The sequence below is a fragment of the Spermophilus citellus genome (genome assembly GCF_964194105.1).
Source record: "Spermophilus citellus genome assembly, chromosome: 10".
NCBI classification, from domain to species: Eukaryota; Metazoa; Chordata; class Mammalia; order Rodentia; family Sciuridae; genus Spermophilus; species Spermophilus citellus.
In genome coordinates, this window is record NC_138197.1 from 94,842,601 (window position 1) to 94,866,258 (window position 23,658).

The 23,658-nt window shown below is 36.7% G+C and overlaps 2 protein-coding genes across 5 annotated transcripts in view; both read right to left on the reverse strand.

Moving 5' to 3' along the window:
• Nucleotides 1-467: 467 nt before the first annotated feature.
• Nucleotides 468-7,121, reverse strand: PHLDA1 (pleckstrin homology like domain family A member 1). The gene is made up of 2 exons (XM_081311517.1): nucleotides 5,180-7,121; nucleotides 468-4,776 (listed from the first exon to the last, which is right to left on the reverse strand). Exon 1 carries the CDS (start codon nucleotides 6,364-6,366, stop codon nucleotides 5,206-5,208), a length of 1,161 nt encoding a protein of 386 aa, XP_081167643.1. The 5' UTR covers nucleotides 6,367-7,121; the 3' UTR covers nucleotides 468-4,776; nucleotides 5,180-5,205.
• An 11,759-nt stretch (nucleotides 7,122-18,880) lies between these two features.
• NAP1L1 (nucleosome assembly protein 1 like 1) overlaps nucleotides 18,881-23,658 on the reverse strand; it is a 32,845-nt gene continuing 28,067 nt past the window's right edge. For 2 of the 4 annotated variants that reach the window (XM_081311224.1, XM_081311221.1), the window contains 5 exons: nucleotides 22,189-22,311; nucleotides 21,431-21,460; nucleotides 20,873-20,923; nucleotides 19,806-19,877; nucleotides 18,881-19,143 (listed from right to left, as the gene is read on the reverse strand). In XM_081311224.1, the coding sequence (XP_081167350.1) occupies nucleotides 19,842-19,877; nucleotides 20,873-20,923; nucleotides 21,431-21,460; nucleotides 22,189-22,311 (240 nt within the window). In that variant the 3' untranslated portion in view covers nucleotides 18,881-19,143; nucleotides 19,806-19,841. Of the gene's footprint in view, nucleotides 19,144-19,805; nucleotides 19,878-20,872; nucleotides 20,924-21,107; nucleotides 21,200-21,430; nucleotides 21,461-22,188; nucleotides 22,312-23,658 lie in introns of those variants that run through there. The other 2 variants (XM_081311222.1, XM_081311223.1) reach the window with 2 other exon arrangements.

Consider the following 23,658-nt stretch of genomic DNA (forward strand, 5'->3'; position numbering starts at 1 on the left):
TAAAGGCATTTAATGAATGCCGATAGAGATTGTGAGAATAAAGTGATGCTGTTTTTCTTTAAGGAATGAAGTCCCTCTTCTACTTTCAACACAAAACAGGAAGCTTTATAGATGCCAGTTTGAAGGGTGATTCTCCTGTTGTCAAAGATTTAACCTCCCCAAAGATGTAAGGTTCAAGAGAAAATTGTGTTCAAGTTGATTCATTACGGATCTTGTCTCATCCTCTGGGAAGTATGGGAAATTCAACTCAAATTCATTAACAGTCAAAAATTAATTTCAACAAAAGATAGGTGAACTTTTATATTCAAAAAAATCCCAATTAGTTAAAAAAAATAATTTCTAACTTCAAAAGGTCTTTTTCTTCCCAGAATGACCATGACCTTTATGACAGTCAAGCCCTCTAGAACCTTTGTCCAATAGGAACAAGTTTAGTTCCCAGGGAACCAGGCCTTTAAAAGGTCCACAGGCCAGCTGACCGAATAGATGCTTTATTTGAAATGGAATGCATTTTGATAATATGAAAAATAAATCACATCTATTCAAAATCACTTGAGACACATTTACACAAATTCCAACCACACTATTAAGTTTGCAGTGTGACAGTTTGTAAAACATTTGGTACATGGTAGTACTTGCTTTCCAGAAGCTATTGTTCATGTGTTCTGAAACTTGGAGTAGAAAACTGACAGCTGACTGTGGAATGTAACAAAGACTTTTATCTTTCTTGGAAAACATGCTTCTCCACTGTCCAATCACCAGCAAGCCAGCTTCAGAGCACTGGGGAGTTGTATGCAAATACTTCTAATGACTAGGAGTCCTTCTGTTTCCTTCATTGTACAAGAATGCACCACCCTACCTGTTTTTGGTTTTTTCTTTTTTTATTGTCTTTGTGGTGCTTGGGATGGAACCCACTTCTAGACAAGTGTTTTACTGCTGAGCAACAGCCCCAGCCTCAAGTATGCCCTAAGAAAACTCCGATGGATCCTACTCCATTTGGCATATATCCTAACAACAAAGTCACAGATCACTTTGTCACTCAATCCCACATAACTGGATTGGATATTCAACATTGCAGATCCAAAACATCACTCTTCAAAACTGTGTCAAGAATTTAGAAAAGAGTTCCTAAAACCTATTCAACATATTTCCACAATTAAAACATTTTAGGTTGCTTTAGGTTAACAGGTGTATTTCTCTAGAAGGAATCACACTGATGGCTGCAATATCATGATACATAATTTCCAAGTTTTAAATTTATTCTGCTGATGGTATGTATTGATAAAGCAAAAATGAATTAGGTTTTCTCTCTCTCTCTCTCTCTCTCTCTCTCTCTCTCTCACACACACACACACACACACACACACACACACACGCACAAAGCAACTGCTTGCAGACCTCTCCTCATCCCACAAAGTTCTATGGTCGTGGAATTGCTGCGTGCTTGCTCAAGTCTTAGACCCTTCTAAGCCTGCTACTATCATATGGTTAACACCTGCAGCTAGATGATACCACATCACTTTCTGGGGAGGAGGCAGAAAACAAATGATGTATTTGACCAGGCAGAAAAGTTGTTTAGTGTTAGGGCATTTTTAGAGAAACACAGAGAACTTCATGTATGAGAGCAAACAATGGATTTTTCAACTTAAGCCAGACTTCGTAAGAGTATTTACATATAAGGAGAGCTCCTTTAAGCAATACATAGTTTCGGTTTTTCTTTTTCTTTCCTTTTTTTTTTCTTGCCATCATTAGAAGTGAAATGATACAAGTTAGCTTGACTCATACATGATTAGAGAATCTCAGCTTGCTCAATGAGGAAAAATGTTCATTTTGAAAGGGCTCTTTTATAGATGTTTATTCACTGACCTCAACACTCCCTGTAGGGCATAGGCAGATCTAAGTGGATTTCTGCTAAGAAAGAATGAAGGAGCTTCATGATGCTTAGCCTGTCCCTGAATTTGTTGTTCTCAGGGAACTTGAGAGCTAGTGAAGGAAGCACTCGGCAAGGCAAGAGAAACCACCTCCTGGGTGCTCAGGAGTTACATATTTTTTTCTTTTTTCAATCATTTGTCCCTACAAATGGTAACTAGCTGCATTGTAGGCTGGGTGCCAATAAGAGTTCAAGGACAAAAGTTCAATTTCCAGATGGGACACTACTTTTTTAACTTTTCACATTTGATGTTTGTTTGTGTTTGGGAGGGTGGTTCTATTGGACCTGCCCTTTTGTTCTTTTTCTTGGGTTAGCTGAAAGTATTTTTTTGAATCTTTTTCCATGAAGCTGACTTGTCAGGCTTCACAGTACCATAGGTGGTTGTATCATTTCCTTCCAGGTAGGACAGAGCCACTGAGATATCAAATGATGTATATTTATATTTTTGTTTAGTTTTGTTGAACATGCATGTTATTTTGCTCTGGAAAAATTATTAAGCCAGAAGAGTTTCAAAGTGTTAAAACAATAAAAACCGTCCTACTTCTGCTAGTTTCTGAAATTTCACAGTTAAATGCTAAGAGGGATTGATTCTAACTACACTGCCATAATGATGGTCAAGTCAATATAAATCTCACAGTAGACCAAGGGACAAGGGCTATGGAAGAACAATAAACTATGATTCTGGCAGTACCACTAAGAGCCATGGCTATTGTAGGGGGAAAACTGGTGCAGCCAAGAGAAAACTGGAGCATATTTTTTTTCAACAATGAGATTATCTAGCTCTGTACATAAGCTAACAACATACAAATGCCTTTTAAAAAACCTACATCAATCTTAATTTTCAAAGTATTTGATACAAATGTTTATAACACAATTATTTAGAAGAAAAATCCTCCATTTGAAACAGAGCTGTGGATTAATTGGGGTTATTATGATCTACATGTATTAAAACTACAGTATTATTAGGCATTTCCTAAGTCAGATCAAACTGAATTTAAGAAATCTTTTGACCTTGTCTCTCTGAGCTGTCCCATATACCTATAATGTCTTTAAATCTTGACAGTACATTTTCACAACTTCAACCTAAACAGCCCCTAGAAGTGGGAGTTCACTTATGTTTTGTTGTGTGCTATTTGTATAAGTTTTAATTTTCCCCTGTAACTTCTTGGGTAAGAGTTATTATCTCAAAGTTGCATCATTTAAAATTCATTGAAATTCCTTTCTAAATAGAAGGAGAATAAAGACATCTCCAGCATACAATTCTATTTTCATTTCTTGACTGTATAATTTAGCAGTGGTCTACAATGACCATTCCAATTTAAATGCTGGAAAAATACTGACCAAGACACTGTGAAAAAGACACTGGAAAACAGAGACCCATTTTGAAAGCCATGCAGATAGGAAGTGATTTTTAGCCCCAAGAGGATTTGGTACCATCTACGGCTCTTTCTAAGTAGCATCTGCCCTGGTGGATTCTGACCATCCTTTTGATTTAACACAGAAGGAGGTTTGTTCTACCTTTAAAAGCACATCCCCTTTCCCCCACCCCCCTCAGACTCCTAAACAAATGGCTGCTAAAACAAGACTGGGGTTGTTTTCTTACTGAAATCCATTGTTTATCCAGTCCTTCCTTTTTCAATTCTGAGTTTAGCTAACCTAAGAAAACATATAACCCTCTAATTTCTCACAGAACAATAAAAACAGTTGGTTCTTCTAATCAACATTATTTTCTGTATGAAAATAAAAAAATATGACTTCTAGTCCTTTGATATATTTACAAACTATATTTTAAACTATGAGATTCTTAGTGTGCTTGTAGAACAAACTGAAAGGATAAGAAAATGTGGTTCAATTCAAGTGTGCAAAGCTCTTGGTGAAGGGTACTTCAGTATGGACAGGAGCACAAATACTTTTAAACAAGTTGAATGATCCCACACACACACCCTCCCAACCACACTACATTTTCTAACTGAAACATCTAATGCATTCATATTCAGAAAGCACAATTAAAAGGACTGTTTTTGTTTTGCTTTTTTGGTGCTGGAGATTGAACTCAGAGCCTGGCACTCTACCACTGAGTACACCCTCCAACCCTCAAAAAGAACCCTTATTAAACCTTCACACACAGATTATATAAGCTCCTACAGCGGACCCAGCCCTACCACATATTTAAGACATGACCATTCTGCCATCAATTAGGTTAAGTTCTAGATATTTTGAAATCAGATGTCATTACTACTGATTCCCGAAAGCATTATCTTGATCATTGGATTTTCATAATTACACAATTCTGAGCTCTTAGCTTTTTAAAAAATTCTGTTCTACATATACTATATGTCTAAGGAAGAAACCTCAAAAAAAAAAGTAATATCAGAGTTTAATTTCAACAATGAAAGTGTCAGACCTCCTGAATGCCCTGGGAATATTGACTGTATTCTTAATGTTTTCCTCTCCACCATCCTTTTTATCTTTTCTAAGATTAGAACTTACTAGGGAATAGGTTTTTGGGAAAATGACCTACATTCAGAAATGTCTTAGGGCAAGTATTTAAAAAAACTAATAAATAACCATAAACCAAAATACATTAAAATAAAATTACAGTACATCATAGCTTCTAGACAGTCCACTAAATTAGAAGATCCTTTTAAAGGTTCATAAATAAAGTCTTCTTGACTCAAAATCGATCCCTGCGTTGTGATGAAGAATATGCAGAAAACTAAGAGGAATTGCAAGTTATCAGGTGATGTCCAAACTACTTGGTCTGGTGCAGGGTGGGGAGACTGTTTTGTTTTTGATCCAAGTGAAGACAATAGAAATCTGCTCGTCCCACTTCCTCAAGTCCTCAAAACCTGGAAAGAAATGACACCGAATGAAGTATGTTGCTCGGAATTCTTCAAGACCCAGTTTTCTTCAGGTAAGTCCAGGGGACAAAGCACACTCAGAAAGATAGTCAGATCGCTCCCAGAGTGCCAGACACACAGTTGACACTGGAGCGCACAACACCCAAGGAGGAGTCAGGTTGGGCATGGAGGCGGACCGCCTGCCTCCCTGCGTGGCCTGAACAACCCCCACCCACCAATCCTCCCCTCTCTGCCAGGCCCTTCCTGGATCCAGCTTAATGTCTTCTTTACATCTCCCCCAAAACTTGGAATGATTTCTCATTTTCCCACCTAACAGCCAAACCAGTGAACAAGTTCCTCTCAACACCCCCGAGATCCCACTCCTCTGTGGCCCAAGTTGCGAAGACCTTACCTTGTCTGGCCCAAGTACTGCCCCCTTCAGGCAGAGTTGGAGGTGCTGCGGAGAAGCCGGTGGCCAAGTGGCTGCGAGTGCTGTTGCGGGTGCGTTTGTTGGTGCGGATGTTGTGGTTGGTGAGGATGAGGGTGCGGGTGTGGATGCTGATGAGGATGCGAGTACGGATGAAGCTGCTGAGGCTTGGGTTGGGGCTGAGACTGGAGTTGGAGTTGGGGTTGGGGCAGGGGTAGGGGTTGGGATTGGGGTTGGGGCTGGGGCTGGGATTGAGGCTGGGGCTGAATCTGCGGCTGCGGGGGCTGCTGCTGGACCAGGTGCTGCTGCTTCTGCCGCGTGGACTTGACGGCTAGGATGGCCTGACGATTCTTGTACTGCACCATCTGCAGGGTGATCTCGGCGTTCCAACCTTGGTCCTGCGGGCACCGAAAGTCAATCTCCTTGCCCTCCGCCATCACCACAGTGAAATACATATACTTGCCCTTGCGCTCCACGCAGTCTACGGTCTTCATGTTGGAAAAGTGCAATTCCTTGAGCTTGACCGGGGGCTCAAGGCTGGCGACAGCGGGGCCACTGGGTTGCGACGGCTCAGCCGTCCCCTGCCCGGGCTGTTGCTGCTGTTGGTGTTGCAGCTGCTTGGGCGGGATAAGTAGCAGCCCCTCCTCAGTGAGGATGCAGCACTTTTTCTTCCAGAGCTGCAGCAACCCGTCGCTGCGCTTCTCCAGTACGCCCTCCTTCAGTGCCTTGCACCCGCTGCTCTCCAGCATCCTCCCGGCATAAGGGGGGCCACCGCTTGGCTCGGCCTCTCCTCTTCCTGCCGCCCGGGCTGGGGGCAGCAGTAGCAGCCGCGCGCCGTCCTCGCCCCAACGGCTCCCACGGCCGCCTGCCCGGAGCGCGCAGAGGAGGCTAACACGCAGGAGGCAGAGCGGCGGTGGCGGTTCTGAGTCCCGGCAAAAGGGCAACCGCGTCCTGATACGCCACAAGGTCCTGGAGCTGTGAGCTGCCTGGCTTTTGCCGTCCTCTTGCGAGCGCTCACTGAAGGGCACTGGCCGGGCCCCCTCGCGGCGCTTTTGAATGGGCCATCCTCCCCACCCCCGAGTGACACCCAGCGGAAAAGGCGGCTCCTGGCGCCCGCACCGCGGGGGAAAGCCCAGCTCCGAGAGGCGCTCGGCTGCCGGCGCACGCCTCATTAACTTGGGGCCTTCCCAAAGCCGGCCGCGAACACGCCCCCTGCTTCCCTTGCTCCGCCTCTCAACACCCACTTGCTTCAGCGCTTCCTCGCCTGGAAGGCAGCAGGAGCCGAGCCCGGAAACTCCTCTACTCCGCCCTAGGCGCCCCAGCTGCCTAGCGACTGATGCCAACGCCCAAATTGCGCTGAAAGGCCATCCCCTCTGTCCCGCCTTTCCCTGGCCCACGGGTCCCTCTGCTAACAGCCTCAGAAAGTGAGGATGTGGCGGCGGAAGGCGGGTAACAGCTACCAAGCAGTGCCGGGAATACAAAGCCCTCTACCCTGGGGAACCAGCCCTAGGGTTTAGCGCCTTACTCTTGAGATCCCGCAGAACCAGTTTCTTGGTGAGGAGCAGGAGACTGAAAACAAAACTGACCCCAACACACCGTGAAGTATTGCCGAAGCGTCTGCCCCAGACCCGTATGTAGTGTACAAAGGCCCAATAGGGCATCGTACTTTTTTGTTCAGTCATTAAATAGTTCTTGGAATAAATGTGTTAAAGCAATAGGGCTACCGCCTCTTTATTTTAGTAAGGGCAGGAAAAGGTGGATGCATTTGCGAAGGCAGCATTTTCCCTTCCTTCTCTCTCGACCCCAGACAGACAAGTAGTAGCTAATCTCCCCTATTCAGAACACAAGCTTTCTCCGTTCCTTGACCATTCAGCCAGCAACATCTCAGAATAGTTACTCAAACAACTACAAAGAGGAGAAAATGTTCCCTGAGATCCCACACTTCTGAGGTACAGCTTGATCTTACAAACGACGACTGGCCCTTCTGGTCCCTTTGTACAAAGGCCTAATAGGTCAGATCTATCTGGAATCTCTGTGAACAGAGAAGGTAATGTCCTACCGGACCCCAGCTCCCTCAGCTCCTACTGCTTCTTGAGAAGTGTATAAACCGAGATCTAGCCTCTGTTAGGGAAACTCATCAAATAAACAGGGAGCGCCAACTATGCACCTGAGGAAGATAATTTCGCAAAAAAGAAAAATGAAGGCGGGAGCGGGGGCTAACAGGTCCAAGTTAGCTAGGGTAAGAGAAATGGCTACTTCTGTGGCCAAAGTAGAAGGGGTAGTTTAGCTCCGCTTCTAGTCACATGGTTATAACAAAGAATTCAAGAATAAAGAAGCTTGCAAAGCTGAGCAAATCATAATTCTTTATGTGTTAAGAAATTCGAACAAATTGAGAGACAATCAGAACAAAGGATGTTTTAAATGAAGGAAAGTCCTGAATCTTAATCTTAAAAAAACACTTGTATTGGAACATGGTTCTGCACCCATTAAATTGCACTTGACCAGATCTCAGGGCTTTCACATAATTGATTTAGAAGCCTTTAAAGGAGAAGGGCAATTACTGAAATTTTGTAAAGATTTCTAATAATATGTTAAGATTTACAATTCTATATATCAATGACAAACACTATATCTAACATCTCAATTTGTTTCATTCTTTGTGGGACAACTGAGCATTCCAGAGAATTTCTACATGACCAGCTGTTTATCCTTTTAACAGAATGACATTCTTTAGCTCATTTAGAAAAGATATGTCCTTTAAATCTACAATCTCTGAGGGCAGGTGTCATTGACAAAGACATTTCATAAGGAAAAACATAAACTTGACTGAGTAAAAAATGAGATGTAATCTGAAACCCAAGCCATTTTTTAAGGAGAAAACTCCAGTGTTTGGTGTTAACCTTCTGCAACTTATGAATTTTCCATTGGCTATTTCACAATTACAAGTACCCAGTTAATATTATAGAACTAATTTTATTAGGTCAAATGAGTCTATAATGTGCTCTAACCACATGCATAATTGGAAAGAAGAACCTTGTATATTGGTGACAACTTTCCTCTTATTTCATCACTACCAACTCAACTTTTTTCCTTCTTTGTTTAGTACTGGGGATTGAGCCTAGGAGTGCTTTACTACTGAGCTACATTCCCAGCAAGGCCAAGGCCCACCCTTTGAGACAGGGTCTTGCTGGTTTACATCAGTTGCCCATCGGCAGCAAAGGACAGTGTTCATTTTTACCCCATGGATAAAGTTCTCTACTTCAGTGGCATCATTCTCAACTTTGTTCGTCCTGTCTGGTCACTATCTCCTAAGTTGTTCCTCTTCTCGCAAGTCTTTGAATATTGAAATACCCCAGATCCTAGTCCTTGGTTCTCTTATTTATACTCATTCCCTCTATCTAAATCAAATCAGACTCATCACATGCCCCAAAGTCCCAAATTTATATCCCAAATTGTATAAGCAACATCCAGTTGCTATTGTCAAAGAATAAAACAGACTACTAAAGTTTAACAAAAAAAAATTAATATGCCAGGCAAGGGAACACTTAGGAAGAACATTCACTGAGTCATTCACTAAAGAATGAGGGAAGCTTAATTCATAAAGCTTTTTACCAAAAAGAAAAACATAAAATTCAAAACATTCTATCTAGAAGGAAGAGGAATCAACAGATTTACACACAATTGAAACAGATTCCTGGCTGGGTATATAGGCTGAGGCAGAAGGATCTCAAGTTCAAGGCCAGCCTCAGCAACATAGCAAGACTGTCTCAAAATGTAAAAGTCCTAGGGCTTGGGTTCCATCTCCAGCACCTCACCCCCTGAAAAGATTCCTAGATGAAACTGGTTCAAAAAGGTCTGGAGAACCAGGATCGCTAAGTTTACGGTATTAAAACAGCTTTAGCTGATTAGAATGGCTATATGTGAAAAACTGCCTTCAGTTTGGATGGATTTCAGGCCAGCACTACTACAAGTTTGAATTGTTTTTCTTTTTTCTCTCTTTAATATTAACTGGGTACTTACTGTAGAGCTCAACATATGATCTTCCAACATGTTTTATCTACAGCCCCCTTCTCAGGTGATGGTGATCAATCTGTACAGCTGATCAAGTCAAAAACCTTGGACCAGGTTTGCCCTTACCCCAGGCCAAGAGGAGCCCTAGGCTTTTTAAGTATTATGTACTTCAGAGTAGTCAAAATGGCATGTCCATCTGGAATACATATTCTACACTCCAGGCACTTGGGACTCCAAATGACCTCCAAACTGTTCCAGGAAATGCAGTTACCACTGAGTACATGGACAGTTCTATTACACAGGCAACAGTGTCCCCCGAAACATGCAGGAGGCTTTTTGAAACCATTCACAGCTTAGGGGGGGAACAAATGAAAAATGGGACATGGGCTGAGAATCAGATCTGCTTATAAGTTACATTCTGGTGAAAATTCAAACCTGGCTTTCCAGATTTTTATAAAGGTACGTTTGTCAAGATTGGACATATTTTTATTTAACAAAATGCTTAAATATTAAATACATGATACCTGCTTTATACTCTTACCTCAGGACTGCAAATGTGTTAGAAGCATGTCCACCTTCCAGTAATCTTTTCTCTCAATCTACATTTACACAGCAAATTCCATTGGTTGTACTTCAAAACCATATTTGGATCTGATTTCATCTCCTCCATAGATTACTATAATGGCCTACTAATTTTTCTCCTTGAGTTTATCATTGTCTTACAATGTACTTTAAACACAGGAGTCATCCCAAGCACAAGACTTTACTCAAATGTCAGCTCCTCAATGTGGCCTATCCTAATCACTTAAAATTGCAACCACCTGATTCCCATATAGTATTACCTTCTAACATATTACTGAATGATGATCATTGCATATTTGTTTCCTTTTTTTTTTTTTTTTGAATATATACTCATCAGTTTCTGATGTGTTCCAATCACTTGGAACAATTTTTGGCACACGGGTGCTCATCACAAAGAGAAATTGTTTAGAAGCCTAGCATAAGATCACTTTATGCTTTTGATAAGCCTTACAAGGCATCCTACTTTAAATGTTACCCCCCCCCCAAAAAAAAAAAACCAAAAAAACCTTCCGAACTTGCCATACCAATATATATTTGGTATATTTTTTAAATGGCCTACTAAGCCCATTATCTTAAATGCTACTATATTCCCTAGATGCTATCTAAATATACCCCACAAAACTGTGAAAAATACTAAGAAGTATCTACTGTTGTCCAGTAAGAGTAATTGAAAGGAAGAAAAACTAAATTAGTACTTGACAACTAACCAAATATTTGCTTAGAAGTCCATTTACCAACATGGTTAGATGTAGAACTTGCAAAGTTAGATTTGGATAGAATAAAGATTGAAATAGTTAAAAGCAGCCAGGCATGGTGGAACAAGCCTGTAATCCCATGAGTTCCAGAGGCTGAAGCAGAAGGAGTCCAAATTCAAAGCCAGCCTCAGCAACTTTTCAAGACCTTAAGCAACTTAGACGACCCTGTCTCATAAAAAGCCTAAAAACCAGTATTCTATAAAATCAGGTCAACCAATCTCACATTCTGAATACAACTTAAAGACTTATTTATAATGAACCACCATTTACTTCATCTTCCAAAATATAGATTAATTCCCAAAATGCCTTGGGTGGAAGGTAACCTTTAACATTATCTAGACTTCTTAGATATATTTGGTTGACTGCTTATCTAGCTCACTAGTTGATGAACTAACGCCTCCTAGTGACCAATTTGTGCAATACAGCTGAACATAAGGAAGGCTGGTGCTCATTTTTAAGATGCTATCATAAGCTACTTATGTCAATTAGCTTTCTCTACATTTCTGTCTTGCCAATAGCCTAATTCTGATTTACATAGTCTCAAAGGGCCCCAAAACTTGGTTCATAGGATTATATACATTGCCCCCCTACTTAGATACTGTTAAGTTACAATTACTTCCCATTGTGGAACATCCTAATTCCTTACCCTTGCATGGAAAGCCCTCACAGAATGAATTCCACTTGCCCCTTAGTTTTTAATCCTTCCACTCAATTTTAAGTGAGCACCAGTCATACATCTACTTGTTTACTGCTTTACTTTCCCAAATCCTTCAGACTTCTTGAGATTCTTCCAAAATTGTACTTCACTTCAAATTCCAATTGGTAATCAGATTTTAATATGTATCTAATTCACTGGCTAAGATCTCAGCTGAGTGTTTTCACCACTGTACATTGACAGCACTTAAAATGAGGTGTCTAAATGCTTTCTGAATGAAGATATATTACTCAAAACAGGGCAGATAGGCTTAAGATATTTTATTCAGGACAGTTAACAGCTGAGGAGTCTGGTGATGTAGAAGACACTTATGGCAGTGTTTATTTTGAAGTAACATGAAAATACGGGAGCAAACGGAGCAGGGTTTTGGCTCTTTTTGCATTAAATTCAAAACATGGTATGTTAGAGAGGCAGTAACTCAGTGATACACAAAAATGAAAAATACTATGATCTCACAAAACTCCAACCACTTGAGTTCAAAACTGTCACATCAAGGTCTTTCAGGCTTGGCAAGCAGAGAGGCATCAGACATTCTACAATAACACTGGAAGCATTAGTAAACATTTTAGTCTGAACATTGCCTTGGCCAAATAATATCCATCACTCTGCCCTTCATCTAAGAGATTATGACCACCTAATTTCCTTTCCTAGGTCTGCTTCTACTTTGCAATTTTAGTATCTGACAGATGGTCACTTAGGCAAATCTTCCCATTGAAGGGACTTGATTCCAAGGATGACTCCCTCTTTTGTCATCTTCTTTTCATTAGAACACAGAACGTAGCTTGAAGAAACAACAAACTTTAATTTGGTCATTATTGATTCTCTGGAAATAAAAACAAAGTAGATGGACAAATGTCTTTTGGGGCAATAAAGGACATAAAGCCGTGCTTACAGACAATTACTCCCAAAAGCCTAAGGATGAAGGAAAAGAGATAGCTTATCAGCTTACTTGGGTGGTATAAATGATCAAGTTACTTTTAGTAACAATTTGCTGACCAAGAATCAGAAGGTGGAGGTGCACAACAGATGACAGGAAAACAAAGATCCAACAGAAGGGATTAAGAAAATATATCTGTGGGGTAGCAGGTCCAGAAAGGTAAAAGATTATTTTTAACCAAAAATACAAATAAAGAAATCTTTCTGCAGCAAGTTTCTATACTGCCACTGAACAAATAAAGTTTAAAAAAGTCACAATCCCTAATTTTAAGTAAATGACTACTGAGTGACAATATCTCTAATAGATCAAAAACTTTAAAACCTGTAATAACCTCATTTGTGTAGCCATGGCTCTGAGAAAATAATGTGAGAGAAATTGTGGATAAAAACTAGATCTCTTGTCCTAACTCATCTTTGGGGGCTTTATCCATGATTTTCCTTTCTTAGGCCTGTTTACTTACTTCTGGAATGTAGATATTTATAGGTTCATGTAGATATTTATAGGTTCCCAGATAGCCTTGATCAAATAATCCTTTTCTAAATTTTACTCAACCTTTGTGGCAAATGTCTGTCATTGTAACATCCATTTTCCTATGAGATTCTGCTCTAGGCAGTAAGCACGCCCTTGTCTACTGTAATCACCAGCCCTCCTGTAGCACTATAAGCATAAATCACAGGCTTTCCTTTAAAGGAAGAATACCAATAGACTTTTGCCCCTGCTGCTTTGTACAGCACCTGGATATAACATTTAGAGCCCCAGCAGACATGGATGATAAAGCAACTTGCCAAGGACAGAAGCTTCTCTCAAAACTTAAGCTCTCACATGAGTTCTGAAAGAACACTCTAAACCACTGTTATTTTTATTATAAAACACACACACACAAAGCTCTACTGATGTGTAGATTAACTCTGATCTTTAAAATACTTCACATTTTAAAAGCTCTAGTAAAAAGAAATCATCTTTTTCAGTATCTTATCCTTCCTCCAGCAGGCAGCAGTCTTTTCCCATTAAATCTGGGTGGGCTTCTGACTCATCCAAAAGAATAGAGAATTTATAAGACCACCCCAAGAGGGTGACAAAGGGTTAAATGTCTGGCCTGCTAGGTCTTGGAACAGACACCAAGCTAAGACCATACACTGGTCAAGTTCTTACCATATGGCTGCTTAGGTGTCAGCTAGCTTTAATGACCTATGCATGAAGAATATTCAGATGATTCCAATTTCTAATCTTCAAAAGCTATCCCAGTTGAAGCTCAATAGAGCAATAACGAACTACATAAAACTGGTCAGCCAAAACAATTGTCCTAAACCATGAGGTCTGGGGGGTAATTTTGTTATAATATGTCCTCTACATTCTCACAGCTGTTTATAAAATATTCACAATTTAGCTTTGTTGGTTTTACTGGTTTTCTCAAAAATATACAACATGTAGAAATGATAACTACAGAAGACTTCCAGAATATCTTGGTTAACCAAGGAGACTCAACTATTAACAAATTACTTAATTTGCTACATGGATCCAATATAGGAATATGGCTAGTACACTGCCAAGAGTCCAGATGAACAAACCTTCCATGTTCAAGCTCAGTGATGTAAAATTGGGAGATCCATTAGTAAGCAAGCATCTCTGGAATATGTCATGAACTGGTAGAGTCAGTTCAGAACTGAAGAACCAAAAAAGGTAGGTACTGAATCAAAGAAAAAAATTATATGTCAAAATAATAAAACATATGGGCAAAAGCCCGGTGGTAGAAAGTGAAAGGAAATGTAGACAAACTGCTCAAACTGTGCAAATGCAGGTTGGATGGGCTGAGTGGTTGCCTTCCAATTCACTCTAAAGGTTCTAGGTTCAACAAGCCAGCTAATAACAGAAACAGACTAGGCCTCCACTTTTAAAACTTGTAAGACTGGCATAATAAAAGTCTAAAATTCCATCTGATGTCAAGATAGATACACATCTCAGAAAAAATCCTCAATGTCCAGGAACACTGGCAAATATTAGGGTGAAGATAGGCTAATAATAAAAGCATGAAACATGAGAAATCGAGTCAGATTTCATTTAGTTTTTAACCTAGATTGTTTCTGGATACCACCCAATGGTCAAAGAAAATATTCCAATATTTAAAAACAGGTATTTTTAAAAAGGAATGAAATGAGATTTTCCAAACTTAAAAGCTGAGTTAAATGCTACAAATTTTTTTTTTTTTTTTACTTTCTTATTTTTCCACAGCAAACATGAAAAAACCTTTTCAAAATAGGGGCATAAGTTTAGATGTAGCATCAGCATATCAAGACACCTGTTACCTAAGCAAGACCTTTAAAAACAGTAATAAACAAAAAAACCTCAACTAGTTCTGAAATTCTCTCCAAAGTCAATTTACAAAGTGATTTCAACAAAATTCTAAGCATTATCATGTTTAGAAACCACATTTACTAAATTCTCACATAGATGGATAGATCAGGTTCCAAAAGTACTTTAGACATTTGTTCAGGGACTTAAGGTTTTAAATCTAAAATTCCATCTTTCCCATTTTTATTCATCATGTTTTATTCCTATAGAATAACTTCATCTATAATATCTTATTGGATCAGTCAATTTCACTTGTTTGAAGGTAGTTACAAGTATAGACTTGATAAGACTAGGACAAATATTAAGTATTCGATTGAATTTCAAAGCATTTGATGTACAATTTCTAAGTTTTTCATCTGAAAGGGGCTAGAAACACCCCAGAAACAAGCACATCCAGGACTTGCATTCTAAATAACATTGTCCACTGTAAGAACAGATTCTTAAAGAAATGGCACATTCCAGGACTGGGAAAGAAAAAGCCAATGATGCTCCTAAAATCTTTCTTAGCCATAAAGTACGCACATATTCAAAACCCGATGTATCAAAAGCACACAGGATACCAATCGTTGAATCTGGGACAATAAAAACATCAAAATTAATTGTGATAGTATAAGACTTGCCAATTTTGATTAACTGCTAATTAAAATAAGCCTCCATACCAAGGAAAAAAAAATACAGTGTTGAGGAGGTAAATGGTTTATTATGTCTGCAGCTTTCTGTCAAACACGTCAGGAAATAAATAGTATATATCCATGCATATGAGAATACTCAACAAAAGTTAAGAATATACAAGAATTCTTTCAACTATTATAATTTCAAAGTTAGAGGAAAAGTAATTCACATCATTAATCAAAGAGAACCTAAAATATCAAAATCTGGAACTTGACTAAGGAGATTCACAGCACTGGAATCCCACCTTGTTCACAACTTCTTCACCCCTTCCTTATATCCATTTACCTACTTTTCAATTTCTTATATATGACTCTGGGGTCATATATAACTTGGGGTAGACTTCGAATGTTCTTGCCTTCCAATGGAAGGATTACACAATCATCACATTTTTGATTCCTCCACCTGAACTGCACTTTACAAAATTCTACTCATTCTTGAAATCTCTGCTAAAAACACTTACACAATTTTTGAGTATTCTAGCAAAAACCAGAATAACCTCATTAAATTTTTTAAAGCAACAACTCGCTAACTTTATCATGGAAATGTCATTAAATCTGTTAACTTCTGGCAGTTGCATTTTGAAGTGCTTATTGCCAATTCCTCCTCCTCCTTTTAGGTGTAAAACATGAGAAATTAAAAAGCATTGGTTTTATTTTAAGCAATACTACAGAGTTCTGAAATAATAAAAATCAAAACAGGTAATTAAAAGATCAACAAAAGCTATGAATGCTATTTCTAATATGAAAAATTTGTAAATAAGATGACTTATTTCCTGCCAGCAATTTATTTCTAAATTGTTATGCCCTTGTGTCTTTTTTTAAAATACCGTTTTATTTATTTTTATGTGGTGCTGAGGATCGAACGCAGTACCTCACAAGTGCTAGGTGAGCAATCTACCACTAAGCCACAACCCCAGCCCCTGCCCTTGTTTTATACCAAAGAATTTTAGTGATTAAACTTATTTAACTGATAAATTTGAAAGTACAGCAGAATGTCAAATGGAAGAAATACAAGATACACAGTATACTAAGTACATAAATTAAAAACTTCCTATGGATGAACACTCCTCGTTAAAGAAAGTAATTTCATACACTAAGAATGTTCCCATTTCTCCAAAATTACATGGTGGTCAGGTGAATCTTAATCAGTCCAAGAACCTTTTTTTTTTTTTTAAATCTAGTTTATATTTTAATATCTGGATTTTTAATTCAGTATACATCTATTAAGTTAATTTCAGTATTATTTCACCATTATCACTTACATTTACTTAGTGCTTTTAAGTGGCAAATTACCTAATTATGAACACTAATTTTTCAAAACAAAATTGCGCTCAAGTATATTACAATGCAGATTTTTAAAAAAACTGAATTACATATATATTTCTCTTTTCTAAAGTTCCTACAAAGAACTTATACTTAACTATTTGTTCCATAATTTTAAAATAACATTTGGCTTGGCTTAGTAAAAAATAAAAGGCTAAAAACCTTTCTAAGACTAAATCCATGAATGGACTCAAACTTTAAACCAAGCCTTGAAATCACAGCAAAGGACATTTTCATTAGTTTAACATTTCTGCATGGCATAAGGTTTTCACAATCTAGTTTTTATCTTCATTTTTAATAATGCAAATAGTCAGCAACTCAAGATAAATCCACAAATTCATACTGTCTTACAAGCAGCAGTAATATCATCACTGTTAATCCAGTTATCTCAGGGGCCTTATCATACATCATTTATATGTTAACCTAAATTCACAGAAAAATAAAAAAATATTTCTACCAAAGATGTCTCCCTTTCATGTTTGTTGTTAAACGAGCTCGAAAGGAAATAGAGGTAGAATCCCATTTTTCTTAGGTACCAACTCACCAATTCCAACAATTAAGATATTTTCACATCTAGATAAGAGTATTACAAATACTGCTTCACTAAACTTATATAAAAGAATAAGAAATTACACAGATGTGACTTTCAGACATCCAGGTTAAACTAACGACTAATCAATTCTTTCTCTGCTTGTCATACTTGAATGACCATAAAATGACAGGTCTTATAAGCTTTTTAATAAGTGACTATATGGGATTTTACCATTTCTAATAGGAAAAAAAAAAAGAGAGAGAGAACTAACTTGATAGTGAATTGGTTAGTGGAAACCAAAAATTAAGCACATAAAAAGAAACTCTGAAGTGTCTCAAAAGTATCTGTAGCTACATTTTCAATAAAATCTGTCAGAATTATGGAATTCCTTTCTAGTTTTCAAATTAACTCTATCTAACAGGTCTAGGGAGGTGGCTCTGTTACAGATTTACAGGTCACAGCAGACTAAGCACAGAACAGCCTGATCTAGATATCTGTTTTCAAATGTTTAAAAAAGTATATTCTTGTGTTTTTAAAAAATCCAAATATCACCAGTATATTTTATAAAATTAATTCCAAGTTTTATTAAGGATTTCAAATTACATATTTCAAATTTCTAGAATGGAATAGAACCACTTTGGAACTGAAAAAATGGCATAAATGAACACTGACATTCCCTGAAACTCCAATTTTATAAAGAAAACAATTCCTGTGCAGACCACACCCATTATTTAACAAGATGAAGTATTACTATCTTTTCACTTTGGCATAGCTGTTTCCTAAAGGAATAAAACAAAAATAGTGATTTTGTTGCTTCTTTCAATTCATTAAAAATGGGATTCTATCTTTAGATCAAAATTTTTAAATTCAGAAAAAGCTTGTGTTTAGATTATGGTTAAAAAAAAGTACAGACTAAGTCAAAGCAATCAAAATCATTTTGAAAATGAAGGAAAAAAACTATTATAATTGGTTAAGGATTTCCAGTAGTTAGTTAAAAATCTCAGGAATAGGCATGGATAATTCTATACAAATAATAAAATGTCTTCACATTCTAAAACCTTAATACTAAATTTTCAAAAGAAAACTATTACTTCTAAAAGTGAACTTAATGTAATTTTATTAACAGCAGAAACTCAAACCCTCCTGTTGTTACAATTCATTTAGTTCACCCTCACTGTCAGACCAAAAGTTCACCCCCCAAAATTAACAGTAATAAGCCTGAGGTATTTTAAATGTGGCTCTATAGTCTCAAATTTAATTGCATTCCCCTTCCCCAAATGGTCTTATTACCACTTTAGTCCCATGATCTCTATAGTATTTTGTTACAGTATGGTCATCTGATACCCTGGAAAAAAAATCCTTGGACCTACTGAATAGTTCACTCATCCCATCCAATTTTCATTAAAATAGGGGCCATGCACAGATCTGAAAGAGTGTTGTCTGGCCAGATCCAGACAGAAGAGAAGTGTTTTCACTTCATTTTCCAGTTAATTATGGAAGCCTGGTATGAAAAAAAAAAAAATGCCGAATATCACACTTGTGGTACAAAACAGGCCCAAATTTTTAAGCTTTTAAAAAGGCTGAGAAACAGTTCATGAAATTTAACTTAATATGCCTTAACACATCTGTGAGGTAGTTAAGTAAACAGTACTACCCATTTTAATACACAGTAAACAGAAGCATGGGTAAATGACATACTAAAGCAATAAGAATTAGAATAAACCATACAGGCTTAGGGCTTTGGTTCTAGCCCAAAGGAAATGAAATTTAACTTTTTTGCTTTTTAAAACTATATCACATCATTAAGAGTCTTTTCCCCCCTTCCACTTGCTTATGAAGCTGCATGCTTTCCTTCAATAATAATGGTAAAACTGGGCACAACCCTTAATCCAAGCCTCTGGGTCTAACCTGAATTAGTACAAAATTAAGACATTATCTTGTGAGAACTAAAATTATATTTGACATTTTTATTTTAGGCTGCAAAAACAAAAACAAGCAAACAAACAACAAAAACTTGAAATAGGCTCGTCAAATGATGTAAATTCATCCTTTCCAGGAAAGCAGAAGGTAGATCCTACCACAAAGAAAAGATGCTTAGTTAATGGAAGTTAAAATTACAAGTACACTTTATCAGGTTAATAACCTTCTGAAAATTATTTTATTCACCTCCCTGTGATAACCAATAACCAAATTATGAGTTAAGTTTCCTTAAAATTAACTACACTTCATTAATAATCCTAACAGTTAACGAGTTTAGTCTTACTGGAAATTCTTAACCATGTTTGTTATGGGTTTTTTTCTTCTCTCAAATGATGAGTTATTAGTAAAAATTCACTACATTTCTGTAACAAATAAATGAAAAGCACAACTTTGCAAGCAGACTTACTTAAAGTCACTCTTACTACCAGCTGAAAACTACTTTGGTTCATCAGGAAAAAAAATTAGCAAACAAAAAACATTTAGCTTAATTTAACAGTTGTTAATTTTTATAGTTGTACTCCAATAGCTACATGATACAAATATTCCAGAAGAACCAAACTGCAGCAATGAATGAACATGCGTGAGAATTTGTGCATTCAACAGATATGACAGAAAAGCTATAGTTAAAATGCTAGGTAGAACAAATTTGTCTTTAAAATATCAATTCCTTTCCTTTAAAAAAAAATTATTGAGTCTACCAAGAAAATACAAAAACATAAGGCTGTAAGTAAATAATAGTTGTGTATAGGCTATTACAGTGCAGGTTATCCTCAAGGCCACATACATCCTGCTTCACTGTTGCTTGCACTCTGCTGGGTTTTGATCCTTCTGTTAAAGGAAAACAACAAGTCAATCTAATTTCTACCTGCTTTAATGCATTTTAAATAGTAATAAACTACCTTATCACAGCATCTCACTTTTGTAAAAAATTTGCCAAATAAAAAAAAAAGGCATAGGACAACTATGGCAAGTTATATTTTCAAATATTAGCAAATTGTTGAAATGCTAAAATAAACTCCAAATTTCACATTGCAGAATTAACTCAATGAGACACACTAAATAATAATCTTAAAAATATAACCAATTTGTCAATCATATTATCATTTTTTTTGCCTTTTTTTGTATTTGAAGATTCTAATTCCATTCATATTTACATATTAAGATCCATTTACACCTATCAAGATTTATTTAACTTGATTTTAAATTAGCCTCTTGCTTGCTTATGTTGAAGTGCTCTACAAACACTTTTTAACATCAAGCAAATGAATGAACAGATCCTACATTTTAAATAATCTCTGGTAATTTACTATTTATTATTTGGGATATGACAAATTCAATTCCTAGGAATGAAGGACTCGAACTTTCAGAAACTAAGAATAGTGGTGGTTGAAAGAATCTAACAAATAGTACTGGTCGCCATTTTCCAAGCATTCTTGCACTCAGATCTCTTAAAATTGACCTTTGTTTATAAGATTTTCTTTGGAGGGAAAACATATAAAAACACATTAAATTTTAACACTTAAAAACTGAAAAATAAATAAAAGCCCCAAGTAATGTGCCATTAAAATAAAATTTTAGGGTTTACTTGGCAGAAAAGTATAAAAAAAAATACAAAGAACCAAAAACAATGCTTCTCAGGGAAAAGTGCTCTGAAGTTTTATGTGAACCATATGAAATGACAGCGGGAATTAGAAAAGGGGAAAAATAAAAGTTACACAGACAATGGGGTTTTATATTATTGACTGTAATGAAGAAAAGTAAACTTCATAATCTTACTTTAGCCTGCCACAAATTAAACAGAAAACACCACTAATTCTGCTCACCTTCGAGTCATAGTCTGGATCATTTTCCTCATCTCCTTCTTCTTCCCCTTCCTATATTAAAGTTCAAAATGCATCCATGAAGTAGGTATATAGTAGGAGAAACTGGCTCATAACGTAGGGAAAATTTAATACAAGTTACTCTATGGGTCAACAGATTTTCATGATTACAGAGTTTGGTGATAATGCAATTTAATCTGAAAGCTTCTATTATGAAAAATTTCCCAACACAACTTGAGACATCCAGACAGCTTTTATTGAAAAGATTTACTGCAGCCAACGTTGAAAAAGTTTACTGCAGCTTTTGACTTCTTCAAAGAGCTGATAACCCTGCAGCAGAACAAAATTATTTGAAATAAAAAAAAAATGTTGCTGAGTTTTACAATTTATTTATTGAAACCTTATACATACATTGTTTGGCTGTAGAATTCTAAAATCATACTTTCCAAAATTTATCCCAAATCACATAATGATTATATAGCAAAGAAATACATAAATCACTCAATTTGCTTCTCAATGTCTTAAACACAGAGAATTGTTTGCTCATTTGGTAAACATTACCTCATCCGCTTCTTCACCTTCTTCATCATACTGAAAAGAGAAAACGGGATTAAATGTGGATGAATAAAACACTTGAGAATACCATCAGTAACAGCCATCATTTTCAACACCTTTTATATCTAAAAGGGGGGAGAGCTTTCTCTTACAGTGAATGATTAAGCTAATCATATATTAGCTTTGGGAAATCAGTTTGGTGCTATCAGACAATTATTACTGTAATTACTAGCCTGTATTGAGGTGTGAAATACATTGCCAAAAAAAAAAAAAAAAGCCTAAAACCTATTAGCAAAAAAAAAAAAAAAAAAAAAAAAAAAAAATCCAGAACATTAAAGGGCAGCCTAATTTTTATCTGTTAGCATCATGTAATATTTTCTTAGAGAAAAATTCTGTTATCTTAAAACACCAAAGAAGTCCTAGCTGTTCTACATGGAAAAGGCAAGAACAATATTTTTAAAACTCAGGAGAGGCTGAGGCAGGAGGATCTGAAGTTCCAAGCCAGCCTTGAAAACCCTCAGCAACTTAGCAAGACCCTGACTCAAAACATAATAAAAAGGGATATAACTCTGAGATAGAGTGCCCTGGGTTAAATCCCCAGTACCAAAAAAACAAAACTAGGAAAAGATCTATAGGATAATCAGTTATTAGCCTCATTTTGAATTATTCTATATCCCTTTAAAAAAATTAAACCTAATTTCCTGCTAATTCTGACTCTCATACCCACACCAAACTATTTCATTGCAGGACTCAAATTTACTCACATCATCATCATCATCTTCAATAGCTTCTCCAGTGAAGTATAACACTGATCTCGGGATTATACGCTCACGTAAAAAGTGACCAATTTCAAAGTCTGCAGCAAGAATAGCTTCAGCATCATCATCCTATTTTTTTTTTTTAAGAAAAGCACAAAATTTAAGAATAAGCTGTAACTTAGTTCGGCATATGTAAGATTCAAGAATTTAAATAATAACAAAATCAGTGGTAGAGCAATTGCCCAGCATGTGTAAAGTCCTGGGTTTAATCCTGAGCACCACATTTTTTTTTAAAGGCCAACTTTATTTTCTACTTTCTAAAAAATACTTTAAAATTAAATAATTTAAATTAGCTTATAAGTAGTCATCTACATGTGCTACGTTTATAGAATTTTAATAAAAACTAAAATAAGTTAGCAGACTAGTGTTCATGCTAAGAATAGTTATGGCAAATAGAATTTAAAATTGGTTATCACTTAGTTCTTTTCTGGTTCAAACATAAAATGTAAAAGCAACTCTTGAGTTTTTCCTTTGGAAATATTACTGAAAAACTAAGAAAAAAAATCTCATGTTTTCGTAAGTAACAACATTAAGTATATGATAAATAAAAGGACATAAGAGACCACAGAATATCACTTAACACTTCCTAAGGGACAGTACCCAAGCAGCTGTAAGGTTTTAAGTCATTATTGCAAATGAGGAGTTACAGAGTCCTACTTAATAAAGACAATAAACCAAGTCAAGTCAATCTAGGATTTCTATGTAATAGCAAAACACAATACAGAAATGACTGACATGATTGAGAAAATTTCTTAGATCTCATTTACATTTAGATACTTACCAATGAATTAAAAGAAAAAGTTTATTAAGCCATCAAGATAACACACCCTGATAAACAAAAATGTACTGGGAAGGGGCAGACATGGAGGACTATGAAGAAATCCTAAATGGAGATTTCTTATAAGACTGGTTTTGCCATCAATATTTAGAAATATACTGATTGAAACTGCACTTGAAGACAAACTTCAGGTCATCAACTGATATAAAAATAGTGTGAAGCTCTTTTAATGCTCCTAAGTAGTTCTTACTAAAATTCACACACTGATTTACATTCCCATCGTTTGTCCTATAAAGGATGTTTTTAATAGGCCAGTTAATATTCTTTTCAGACAGAAATACTTTTTGCCATTTGCAATATGGCTTATGCCTCAGTCAAGAGTGTTCCAGTTCTAAAGTATTCAAATTAACATAATATTTACTTTCCCACAAACATAAAACTATTTAAAACTATCTCAATTAATTTAAATTCAAACACATGGTCAACAGAAAAGCAAATTCAAAACATTAACTGGCCTACCCTCCTGTAAGGACTTATTCACGGTTTTCATTAGATCATTTTGTACACATTTTTGGTTTTTAGCCACAGGCCACATATAGTCACCATATGAAATCATATATCCATTGGCATAACAAACA

What these genes read in the sequence shown, in the direction of transcription:
- PHLDA1 (XM_081311517.1), bottom strand. Translation starts at nt 6,366, where the DNA reads ATGAGGCGTGCGCCGGCAGCCGAGCGCCTCTCGGAGCTGGGCTTTCCC.